Source organism: Phoxinus phoxinus (assembly GCF_949152265.1).
Source record: "Phoxinus phoxinus genome assembly, chromosome: 23".
In the NCBI taxonomy this organism is placed as follows: domain Eukaryota; kingdom Metazoa; phylum Chordata; class Actinopteri; order Cypriniformes; family Leuciscidae; genus Phoxinus; species Phoxinus phoxinus.
This window is the reverse complement of record NC_136898.1, coordinates 5,686,330-5,700,033: the sequence shown is the minus strand read 5'-3', so window position 1 is coordinate 5,700,033 and position 13,704 is coordinate 5,686,330. Positions and strand designations below refer to the sequence as shown.

Genomic DNA, 13,704 nt, shown 5'->3' with positions numbered 1-13,704 from the left:
TCAAATATACAGCCTCGTTGAGCATGAGACTTCTTTCCAAAACATAAAACAATCTTACCAACCCCAAACTTTTGAACTGTAGTATATGCACTGAAAACTAGTCATCAAACTTTGTCTTTATAACAGTGCATAATAAAACGCACAAGTGGATTTGATCATTGATAAAAACCTATAATCTATCATTTTAGAAGTTATTAAATAACAACAGCACAGCCTAAAATCCACTTCTAAACATTCAGTCCCAAAGGTATTGAGCTCATGAGTAAAGTTCCTTAAAGTGTAAGTGACCTTATTCCTCAAGAGTAACAGCAAACCAAGAGAACTTTTAAACTTCTGCATGAGGAGTGATCAGATCAAAGTTGACAAGACATTTATTCACACAGACTGAATTTATATACATTTGATTATACATTGCAGTAAGACAAACTCACAGAAACAAGCAAAAGGAAGATTTCAACCAGCAGAGTTCACTGTTAAAGTGACTACTATTTTACATTAGATACAACTCAATCTTCAGCCTTAGAAATCATCATCATCACAAATGTCCAGATACACGTCAAAAGCCTCGCGGTTACAGTTTCCATCAGGGGTGAAGACGTACTTGTGGAATGTCCCATCAACACATATGGCTTTAAAAGAGAGATACATGTGATAAGAAAAACGGATAGATCAATAATGTTTCAAGCAAAGGTCTTGGAGAGAGAAAAAACACACAAAAAAAAAAACACATACCAATAACAGAGTTGACGTTTTTGGAGGTGTTCTTCCCAAAGGCACAGATGCAAGCGCACTCAGCCGGCACCGTGAAATTAGCCAGAGACCACTGACTGTCCACATACTGTCCGATGACCGGACCCACCTTTCCTACACGTGCCAAACTACAGAAGACAAGAAGACAGCCAGGAATGCCAGTGATTCTCTAACTACAACTACTAGGATATTTCTAAAAAAACAAGTGTTAAATAGTCTGTAATGAAATGAATGAAATCTTTATTAGTAAGATGTTCAGCTAGGAGTGTTTGTGAAAATCTTACGCAGAGCGACGGTTCAGTTTGGTGTCTTTCAGAGCAAATATGTGCACAGTTCCCTTGTCGCTTGACGCACACAGAAAGGATGAGTCGTGGCTGAAATTAATACTGGAAAACAGCAGAATTCAATAAATAATTATAATTTTAATATAAACTAAATGAATCAAATAATTAATAAACAAAATTAATAAATGTAGTCATGGCTGTAATTAATACTGGAAAACAACAGAATACAATAAATAATTATCATTTTAATATAAACTTAATTAATAAAATTAAATGAAATGTAGTCTTGGCTAAAAAAAATTAATACTGGAAAACAACCGAATTAAATAATGTATTATTATTTTAATGTAAAATAAATTAATCAAATAAATAAAATAATCAAATATAATCAAATAAAATCTAGTCATGTCTGAAATTAATACTGGAAATCAGCAGAACTCAATAAATAAGAATCTATCATTAATAATTCAATAAATAATTATAATCTTATTATTAACTAAATTAGTCAAATAATGAATAAAATAATAAAATCAAATTTAGTCATGGCTGAAATTAATACTGGAAAACAACAGAATTCAATCAATAATAATCTGACATTAATAAAGTAAAATAAAGTCATGTCTGAAATTAATACTGGAAACCAATAGAATTCAATAAATAATAATCTGACTAATAAATATAATAAAATTAAATTATAAGCAGATTTGGAGTTGTTTTTCTTTTTTTTTTAAACAGCAATACACATATATTCATATGATAAACAACAATGAAGTTAAACTGAAGGCGTCTGCTGAAATATTATTGAAATATATTGGCCAATCTGCTGTCTAGATATCTATATTTAAAAAATGTATATCAGTCAATCACTAATTATTAATACATTTATACTATTAGTAAAGAGTTGGTTTACTTAAAAAAGAAATAAAAAACATTATATGCAATAAGATACAATCTTTTAGATAAATAAACTATTATTTTTAATTAATTAGCGAAGATAAATATAAATTGATTATATAAATTTAGATAGTTTGATCTGACAGTGAAGGGAAAGCAGCATATATGTGAACTCCTTCAATGCTGTTCAGAAAGTCTCCCAGGGAGACACTTTAAAGAAGAAGCTCAAACACTTCACCAGTAGAGTGTAGCAGGGTCAGTTCCTCTCCGCAGTTCCACTAGCTTGTCTCGTGTTGTAGTGTCAAACAGACGGATCAGCGTGCCCTTCCTGGAGGCCGACGCCACCACGCTGCCCAGCTGGTTCAGTGCCAGGCAGGCGATCTCACTCTGGTGGGCGTTGATGGTGAAAGGGGCAGAAGATGTGCCAGGTTTTGTGTTGGAAAGTTCCTGTCAAAGAGTCATAAACAAAGTTAAATAAAGGTAATAACACTTCTAATGTGTTCATAAATGACTGCAAGTGATAGTTGACCCAAAAATTAAGAATGTTACACCCTCGTGACTTTCTTCAGATAAATTCAAACAAACATTTTTAGAAAATGAATCAATCTCTGTTTTAAGAGGACTGTCATTTCTCACACAAGCTTTATAATGTTCCCTCTTATGAATGCTCGTATGACAGGACAATGGAAGCAATGATTTCTAGTTTTTTCTATATTTTTTTAATATATTAGTAATTTTTTTACACACACCTATCGTTTGATAGACATTGATTCATCAACTGGATTGCCGTCACGATCGCTGTGTGGTTTTTCAAGCATCAACTGAGCAGCCATTCACTTGCACTCAGATATTGATTATTTTCCTAAAAATTGTTTGTGTTTATCTAATGAAAGACAGTCATATGCACTGGGGAGGGCATGAGGGTGAATAAACGATGAGAGCATTTTCATTTTCATCAGTATCCCTTTCAATTTCAACTGTAATAATGTATAATCTTTATAATATTTACCACTGTAATATGATATTATATAAGTTTGACATAAATCTTACCACTAATTGTAGACTGCCACATTTGTGTCCAGGGAAAACCAGCAACTGCTTTTCCAAACTAGGACAAAGGTCACACAAACCTACAAACCCCAAAATACAGCGTATTTTGAAATAATACAAAATAATAATATGATATGAAATATGAAATATTAATTTCAATAATACATCCATCAAAAACAAGTAAAGCTTCTCACAAGCAATGCTCTCAATACCTTTCGGGTTATCTCGAGTGTCAAACTCAAAAAGCTTGACAGGGTTTTCGGGGAAACTATAAACGTAGATCCTGTTTTTCAGGACAATGATGATTCTTCACATACAAGGACAGGAAATAGGATGTTATTGACACAAACAACATTTTTACATTAAAAAATGCAGCACTATTGTCTTGATGGCCGCGTATCTTACTTGTCATGTCTCATGCGCACAGCGAGGACCGGTTTGGTGAACGTGAACTCGAGAACTAATTTGTCCTTAGGGTCTCGCACTTCCTGAGCATCATCCCATATTAATACTGCCAAAGATATGATGAAACATTGGATGATGTTGAGGAAAACGGTTTATTCCAGCTTCAAAAGCCATCTAAGAGGGAAGTCCAAGTATTAAAGTGCTCAGTGTACCTGAGATTTCAGAGAACTTGGGGTTGACGCCGCCTCCCACTACAGCCAACAGGTTTGACCGATGAAGCATTGAACACGAGGCAATGCTGCCCACCTGCTCGTGATCTATATGCAAACAAATCACAGACAATTAAAGGGTTAGTTCACCCAAAAAATATAATTCTGTCATTAATTACTCACCCTCATGTTCAAAACCCAGACTTTCGTTCGTCTTCAGAACACAAATGAAGATCTTTTTTATGAAATCTGAGCAATTTCTGTCCCTCCGACGACGCTTCAGTTCATAAAGAGATCGTAAAACCAATCCATATGAATTGAGAGGTTTAGTTCAAAATTTTCTGAAGAGACTCGATCACTTTATATGATGAACAGATTAAATTTAAGCTTTTATTCACATCTCTTTATGAACTTTTTGAAGTCTTACGGGTTTGGAACGAAATGAGGGTGAGTAATTATTAATGACAGAATTTTTTATTTCTGGGTGAACTAACTCTACACATAGGTTTTGTTTTTAAAAAAGAAGAAAAAACAAACAAAAATATTTTACCTAAATGGCCCTTTTCCATTAAAGGTTCCACATTATAAATGCGGACGCCTGTTTCCATGGCACAGCAGAAACAACCTAAACAACAAGGAAATCAGAACATGAATACAGTACAGATCATATTATTAATAGTATTTTGGCTGATATGTTGCTATTCTTTTAGATTATTGGCTTTATTTCCCCTTTAGTTGGTTTCAAAATCTACCTTGTCAATAATCAATGCACTTTTTTTCTGTTTTCAAAAATGTGAACTAGGAGAAAACATCCTAAACTAATTATAGGAGTATACTATAGATAGATAGATAGATGTCTAGCAGCATTAGTTATTATATAGCAGAATGATTCTGAAAGGAAATGTGTGTTACTCACTCTGGTCCTGGTTGAACTGAAGGCTGTTGACTCCTCTCTGCTGGGCCATGATGTGAGAGAAGAGTTGACCGCTGGTTTTCTGATATCTTCAGCAGTTATATGGTCTAGATTTGACCATCCTGGATGAGCAGGAGACAGCGGTTTAACATGTTAAAGCTGCAATCACAACATACTACGAGCTCCGAAAGTCAACAACTTGTAAACAACTTCCTCTTATATTCTAATCAGGTTGTCATAACATCTCACTCACCATTAAATATTTAAAGGACACAACGAGGGGGTAGGCAAATACATCAAAGTGAGTTTATAATGTGTGATGTTAATTTGATACCGCACATTAGGCAATAACTACACAGCTGCCAGACGCTGTTGTTGTTGTTTTGTCGCTGGTGTTTTCCTCTATGGTGATACGGGACTGCTAACGGATCATTACTGCCCCCTTTTGGACTGGAGGATATCACAAGGTAAAGTACGGAGAAACATAGATACATAAAGGCTTTTATTATGTATATCTATGCGGAGAAAGCCTTTTCCACAGAAACGAAAAACGTTGACCTAAATGTCCGGAGCTTAGAGGCCCAGAAGCCCCGGCCCGTTTTAATTTTTCTTCCCCCATAACTGTTGTTTTATTACTTTTTTTATCCTTTGTTATTTTATTTATTACTTATTTTATTTGTATTTATTTTTTACTTTAATTTACTTTCTTCTCTCTAAAGTTGTGTATATTATTTAGGTGCTCCGTTTCCTGTTAGCACTGATATTTTTGTGAATTTTACACTTCAATAATTTTTTTAAATTTTTTATTAATTTTTCCTGTGGTTCCTGTAACCTTTCTCTGCGCTGGTCTTTTTTTACAGTCTGGTCAGAACCTACTGTCTATGGTCAGAAGGGACCAATCACAGTCAATTGGATAATGCAGTTCGTAGGCCAACAAATCATTATATGTAGCGGTTGCTATGTCAGATACAAATTATTGTAATTATTAGATCTAAAATACACTTTTTTAGTGCAAAAAAATAATTTGAATGGGCATCAACGGAGAATTACTATTTTTATTTCCGTGTAACAAATCCAAGCCATTCATGATACAATTGGATAGTATATAATAATAATATTAATAATAATAATAATAATATTAATCTCTTAACAATAACAATGACAATAATAATAACAATGATAATTTAGGCATAAATAAATCGCATGGCATCATAATATTGAATATCCCTAAGTTATTTATTTACAAATGTGAACTGTCTAAAAAGCACTGAAACGTATTCATGTAATTCACTTTTCTGTCCAACAGGTGTCAGCAAGTAACTAAAGACGGTCTCTTCAATAGTAACACTCATTCGTTTGCAGTTTATCTTGATTGCTAACACACAATTAATGAAACAATTCACCATTTTCTCACAACTTTAAACATAATCTCCATACAAAACTACACAATAGCTTCTTACAAACCTCAAGCTTCCACTTCAAATTAAAATATTTGAGTCAAAAACATAGCCTATTGTCTTTAGTCAGATTTAAGCCTCATATGGCACACAAAACCTACAAATACACCACTACCTAGAGAACACTAGTGTGACCAGTTCAAAATACGGTTGCAAAAACCTTCCATGGCAACCAGGAATCATTTTACAGCTCAATGCATATGAATAGAGGGGTGCAGATACAGTGAAATTCAACAATAAGCTTTAAGAAATGTTTATTTTCCTTGCACTTCTGTAAAGAGATCTTGCAGTGGATGAAAAGAAAATCTTAAATACCAAAGAATTTAACATAAACTTGGTATGCAATGCATAGGCTACTGTCAAAAATTGTAAAAATGTACAAAATAACATTGGGTAAGCTAAAGGACCATATTTGTCATACTAAAGCAGTTTCTTAGTCTTCTGACAAGATTTTCTCTCCCTCCCCTGGCAGTCGTCTCTCAGTGCTGCAAAAATACCAAATGTAAGAAGTACTTGGCTACAAATCAGTTTGACAATTACGAGTTAGGGTTAGGGTTTATATTATCCTTCTGATAGTGTCATCAGTTTTGCTACTTAATGTTTACACATGGATAAATGTGTGCTATCTGAGTTCACAGTGTGACACTTGAGGTAATTACATTGTGTACTTGTGTTTTCTGAATGAGAACATGTGCAAAATAAGGACATTTTTTTAGCAGAGTTTTGCAGAAAACTGGAACATGTGAAAATTGAAAGCGTGTTGTTTCGAGAACTGAATGAATGGTTTGGGAAATTGGGCCATGCACTTGAATCAGTTATAGTGTGTTTGCAATCAAGAACAACTGTAATTAGTGAAACGATTATAAGGTAATGACAGCCTTTACGATGTCTGTCTGTTTGCATGAGGGTCCACCTTCTCAGCTGTGTCTTAAAATGACCATAGTTCAAAAAAAGAAGAAAAAAAGGCTGTTTACAACACAACAGGGCTGTAAAGAACACAAAGACAGGCCGTCTCCTGAGTGATTCTGTTTCTCAGTTACACAATTAAAATGTCTGCATAGCTCATAAAACAGATCTCTGAGCTATTTGCCATCCAGACGCACATTTTAAAGAATGCAGCTAGATTTCGAAAGGACGTGTCTTTTCTTGGTTTTACTCTGTGCTGTGAATGGTAACATTTTGTTTTACATACACTTACATATATTCTGTACACAAACATATTGGGTGAGTTGCTTCACATTGTCAGACTGATAAATGCTTGCTCAGAAAGGAAGATACTGAATTATAAATCCGGATGAGGTATTCTAAGCATGTGGATGAGAGCGCTAAGATATGACAGGCACTACATGATGCATTTCAAGTTAAACAGTGGTTGACCTCAAGACAAGGGCAGTATAGATCCCTTTGGAAAGTAAGTACATGATGTTTAGCATATGCATTTTTAATAATGGTGCAAGGGCGACTATTTAATTAGTGCATGGACGTATGAAAAAACACATCTAATCGCTCAATCCATGCATCATATTTGATACACAAATGTATAAAGCCTCTAAATTATCAACATGATAAACAAAACTTTGCTGGAAAAACCTGTTATACACAATATACGTAATGCCTTCTGTCGTCTGATAGTTTATACTTTTTTTTTAGGAAGTAAAAGGCCTTTAATTCTTCAGGTCGTTTTGCTGTGAAATACTGATTTTTTTATAATGTAAGATTAACTTTTATATTGTTAGTGATATTTCAAGGACTGAAGCAACTTATATTTACTGTATTATCAATGCATTGTTTAATTTACATCAGGGTTTTGAGGAAAATGTATTTGACCATCTGTCAATCATCATTTTATTGCATTCATTTGATGTTTTTCCCCGTCAATACAGAGCTTTGGTCATAAAACTAAGCATTTAAATTGAATCCAAGTTAATATTATGAGACAGTGTAACAACTGATATTTATATGCTTTTTATGCATTTACATGACAAGCTATCAGAATTTCATTTTACTTTTTGGCCATATAAATATCAGCAAATACACCACATTATATAGTAATTGCTCAGTTTGAGCCTCTGAATATTGAGCTGCATATTCACACTATATGAACCTAGAAAGCTTGATGTATGAAATATGACACTCAACAACAACAACAAAAACACAAAGGGTTTTCTAAAGGTTAAATAAACGGTTTCATTTCAAAACAAAATAATCAAATCTTCCCAACACTTTGACCTTTATGCCTGAAACATGAAAGCCACATGGCATGACCTGTGGTCTGGCTGTTCGCTTTTGGTTTAGTGAACCTGAAGAAGACTTTGATTCCTTTGATTCGGAGTTGAAAATGAAGCCATTGTTCTCGTCTGCTGGATCACATAAGTGTTTGCATCAAGCTTAATGGGCAATAATGACTTTGATGTTATCTCGACCGCTCCAGATCATTTTCTTGGTGGGTCACATCATGAGTCTCGTTTTGAACAAACGGCCATTTCAACTCACCTTTGATTCAGTTCTCAGTCCTGCTCGCGAATTTGTTTTATTAATTGAGAACAAATAAGGTTTTGTGAAGACGCCTGATGCTATTTTTGGAGAAGAAAACCAATCTGTTTGAAGTTGAAATTGTGACATTCTAATTATGAGATTAAAAAGTTATGATTATACAAGTAGATGTTCTCGACATACCAAATCATTATTATGACATAATTGTGACAAAAATAAATTATGACTTTTCTGCCATAATTTCAGAATCAGTATCACCTTTATTACCAAGTACCGTGGATTTACATAAGGAATTAGTCTTGGTGTACTGGTGCTTAAAAATAGTACAGTAAAGAAACAAGGAATAAAATATGAATAAGATAGACATAAGATAGGAAGGTCAAAAAGAAAGATATGAAAGAGAAGCATAAATATAAAGAAATGAAAAAATAGGAGTATAAATATAAATATAAACAGGAAGAATAAAAACTGGCACATTAGCTGTACATTAGTGCAGGAAGTGCACTTTATGTGTGCATTAATGTGTATGAGTTGTGTGCATTACTGTAATACATATGAAACAACAATCATTTTTTCTTTTCTTTTAATGTAATGTGTTAATGTCCATGGAGGCAGATAAGAGAACTTGGGTCCTGCAGTTTTGCTGATGAGGCCAATTACGGATGGAAAGAATCTGTTTTTGTGGCATGAAGTGTTAGTCTTGATGGACCACAGCCTCCTGCCAGACTCAGAGGAGAGTGTCTCCGGGGTGAGAAGGTTTAGCCACAGTAACTGCCCGATTGTCAGAGTCCTGATAGTGTACAGGTCCTGAAGAGATGGCAGATTCTCAGAAGACCTTTGGCAGTGGCAGCAGCGTGTCATGGTGATGGAGGAGGTGAGTATGGACTTGATGACAGAAGTGTAGAAGTGCACCATCATTGTCTTTGGTAGGTTGAACTACTTGAGCTGCTGCAGGAAGCTCATCCGCTGGTGCTCTTTTTAAATCAGAGAGTTGATGTTCAGCGCCCACTTGAGGTCCTGGGTGATGAGGGTTCCCAGGAAGAGGGAGGAGTCCATGATATCAACTAGGGAGTCACGCAGGATGATGGGGCGTCTGGGGCTGGTTTACACCTGGTATTAGGTGTAATTGATGATTTACTTACTTAAATAAATGTGACTATTAAGATGCGTTCTGGTAGACGCGTTCCCGTTTCTTTTGTCCGCTTTTAACCGTGTCCTTATTTCTTCGAGGAGAGGGTCTATGAACCGTAAATGTAGACCTTTTCAGATCTTTCGATCTAATGGACAAAATAAGCTCGTGCAATTTACACGAGCGCGCCCGGAGACGACGGAAAAACACACGGAGAGCAGCGGCTTTCGTTTCTGCTCTGACAGCCGCAAGACAAGTGTGTGTTAGAAATCAGGAATGGTGAGAGAACATTGTGCTTGGTATGTTTTTTGTCTTCCAAAAAAACTTGGGTCTTCAGCCGACAAAGCTTAAATCCCGTCTGGCTAGTGCGCTTCCCATAATGTTTATGCATTTGATCAGTAGGCGGAATTTTGTGGCTGTTCGAACACATTCGTTCACATGAGTGTTTACACTAAAGCAATCCAGTCTAATGTGTTTTCGTCTATCTCTGGAAGTGGTTGAAAGTGGACAAGCTCAACACCCCATATACACCTGTATTTAGCCTCGTCTACTTCGACCAAAACGTATCTTAATACCAGGTGTAAACAGGGCCTCAGAGATGAGTCCAATGAAGGTGGTGTCATCCGCAAACTTAGTTTGATGGACTGGTGGTGCAAAGGGAGAAAAGTAAAGGAGAAAGAACACTGCCTTGGGGGGAACCAGTACTTACAGTTCGGGAGTCAGAGACATCTTTTCCCAGTATCATGTGCTGCCTCATGTCAGTCTGAAAGTCTGTGAACCACCTTCATGTAGAATCAGGCGCTCTTATAGCAGAGTCGACTGTGTTAAAAGCAGAGCTGAAATCCACAAACAGGATCCTGGCGCAGGTGAATCCAAGCGCTGGAGGATGAAGTGTAAACTGCTTCATCTACAGACCTGTTGGCTCAAACTGCAGAAGGTCCAGGAGAGGGTCTGTGATGGATTTGAAGTCGGACAGAATGAGGCGCTTAAAGGACTTCCTCACCAGATGTCAGCGGGACAGGTTTGTGGTCACTAAGACTTGTGATGGTGGAGGTCTTGAAGCAGGCTGGCACATGGCGTATCTCCAGTGAGGTGTTAAAGATATCTGATCAGCACAGTACTTTCTAGCTCAAACTATATATTCAAACTGAAGTTGTGATGAATGAGGCCAGCAGGTGGCGCTGTAAAGATACTTTGTGTTGTTATTTAATGATGAAACGTACAACTTTGTGGATTAATCCACACACTTTAATTAGCATTCTACATTTCTGCTGAGTAAAGTAGCTACTCGAATCAAAGAGAAAAGTTCATGACGCAAGTGGGTTTATAAGCATCTGCCCTTTACAAACCCTCTCAAAGTACAGGCAGTTCATTCTGCGCTGCAACAAATGATCAGATTTATTTCCATTAAGCTTTTCTGTCTACTTTGTTTGTCGTTTATCCTGTCTAGACTGATTTCTGGATGAATCCCAGAGTGAAATAGACAAACAGAGATGTTGCCAGAAGCAGCTATTGCACTGATAATGATAATGCGCTTCTATATAAAGTCTGAAGAGACAAGAGGAAATATGGCCAGCCATAAAGTAAGACATTTTCCCAGATTTGACTGAAATCGCAGTAATTTTCCCCTTGTGTTTATATTATTTGGAACATTAAAAGACACTGAAAACTGTGATTTAATTGCAACCACAGGCTCATTTCTATTACTAACTGCTGAGAGAAAACAAAAATGACTTTAGTGCACTTATTCCCTTCACACAAAAAAAAACATATCGTATTAACTAAATAGAGTGTAAAAAAAGAATGATCAAATCAGGGCTTTTAATTGTATGAACCTAAACATTAAGTGATAGGCTAAATTTAGCTGCTAACAAATTGTAACCCCTCACTATTCCCAAAAAAAAACATTAGAATAAGTGTATTTGTCAAAACATTTGGTAACTAAACAGCTACTGTTTTTATTAGTGCTTGACACAAATTTCCCGATTTCAATTCATAAGCTTGCGATTCGATTCCGATCTTAACTCAATATAGCCTAGATTCGAAATCAGCTGTAGCTGCATGTTCAAGGGAAAAAATCTCTCAAATAAAACATACAGGGAGCCCTGCCAGCTGGTGTTATTTTTAAATGTTAAAATTAACAACTCAAATTAATATAATGCGTTTTTTATAATAACAACATTATCATATTTTTTATTATATGAGTAAAAATATAATAAATATGTAATATAGTGCATATATTCGGCAAAATACTTAATTTTTCTAGCTAAAAACCGTAGCGCTATGGTCATTGAATTATGAGGTAAATGTAACATGACGTGATATTGTTTACAAGCTGTATTATTGATATCTTTCTGTGGTTGAAACACTGATTGGGCGATGACACATGATTCATTTTGGTAAGTTGTACTGTGTCATTCAACCGATGTTCATTAATGTTTGCGGAAGAGATGATCGGTTCACGACCCGCTTGAACTGGTGCACGACAGCGATCTGTCACGTTACATTAAAGGGGTGTTAAAATGCCATTTTCACAAGATGTAAAATAAATTTCTGATGTCCCCAGAAGTGTGTATGTAAAGTTTTAGCACAAAATACCCCACAGATATTTTTATATAGCATGTTAAAGTTGTCACTTTTTGAGGATTTGCAAAAACGCACCGTTTTGTGTCTGGCCCTTTAAATGCAAATGAGCTGCTGCAGAGGGCGGGGTTTCAAGAGTTAGTGTGTGTTAGCAGCTGCAATAGGCCCTATGCACCGCTGCACTACTTCCTGAACTTGTGCAGGCTCCTTTGTTTCCTGTCTGCCAGGATTGGCCAAACTGATTAATCCAGGTGTGTCTGACCAACAACAATAATCAGACACACCTGGATTAATCAGTTTGGCCAATCCTGGCAGACAGGAAACAAAGGAGCCTGCACAAGTTCAGGAAGTAGTGCAGCTGTGCATAGGGCCTATTACCTCATGCAGACACACTAAAATGACAGAAACTGTTCTGTCTTTAATGTCAAAACGGAGTCAGACAAAGATGGAGAGACAACATGTAGAATGCAACAGGACGTCTCTGAAAGGTTAGTTGATGAATTTATGTTGCTGATGTGGCGTTAACTATCTTCAATTAGCATATTCTGTCATGGTAATCTATAAATCGCTCGTATAGGAACTGTTGTGAGATGCACACAGAGTGACTTTCGATTGCATGTGAAAAGATGGATGCTAAAGTTTGAGCTGACTCACTTCTGTGACAAAATACTATACAAATATTACAAATACAAATATTTGACTTGTTCCCTCAACTGCGTGTTCCCGGGGGCGGGGTTTATATACATTTTAGACTTGCTGATGTCACTAAACCCGGAGGAATGTCGTGTAGTCCCTACCAGCCGTTTGTTGTAGTCCTTAAAAAAACGATTTCTTTAAAAGCAAATATCTCCCTTTGCTTTGAACTTTGAGCATTGTAACTTTGCAGATGTGGTTTATGCTCAAACAGCAACATTACACACTAACTAAAGTTGGAAAAGTGAAATCATACTTTACCACCCCTTTAAAGAGCGCCAAAACGGTTTTGTTTGAATTTCGCAATAAAAATTTTATTTGAAAACTGAGACTTTATTTTGCGTGATTTATTATCGTATTCATAATCATAAACGCACTTGTTTGTAAATGATTTTACCATACTGCATTTGTTATTCTTCTGGTTATTTAGCATAAGACTATAAAGCAGAATGAATCGAAAGTTCACACACATTCACAGAAAATAGCTACTCGTTGCAAAATAAGGTGGATAAATTCAAATGGTTTATTACTCAAAAGTACTGTTCGAAATACCATACTAATCTTCATCTCTCACTATTTCTGCAGTATACTGTCTGTACTAACCTATACACATTTTATATTCATAAATGACCTGTAGACTATGCTGGCTTTGTACTGTCCAGATTTTCCAATTCCAGTGTGAACTAATGTTTTTTTTTCAGACCACCAAGTTCATATGTTTTCACAGAAAACTGGTTTTGATAACCATAATGCAGACCGTTTTAATGCATAATTCAACAACAGAAATATTATCATGTCATCACATTAAGATGGGCAGCAGCTGTTTTGCATTCAGATTCATGCA

General features: G+C 35.9%; 1 protein-coding gene across 1 annotated transcript; it reads right to left on the bottom strand.

Moving 5' to 3' along the window:
* Window positions 1–348: 348 nt before the first annotated feature.
* Window positions 349–4,967, bottom strand: wdr45 (WD repeat domain 45). Its single transcript, XM_079599483.1, has 11 exons — window positions 4,759–4,967; window positions 4,509–4,627; window positions 4,143–4,217; window positions 3,596–3,700; window positions 3,384–3,489; window positions 3,191–3,285; window positions 2,979–3,058; window positions 2,167–2,375; window positions 1,035–1,136; window positions 733–878; window positions 349–629 (listed from the first exon to the last, which is right to left on the bottom strand). Exons 2-11 carry the CDS (start codon window positions 4,555–4,557, stop codon window positions 520–522), a joined length of 1,077 nt encoding a protein of 358 aa, XP_079455609.1. The 5' UTR covers window positions 4,558–4,627; window positions 4,759–4,967; the 3' UTR covers window positions 349–519.
* Window positions 4,968–13,704: the final 8,737 nt, after the last annotated feature.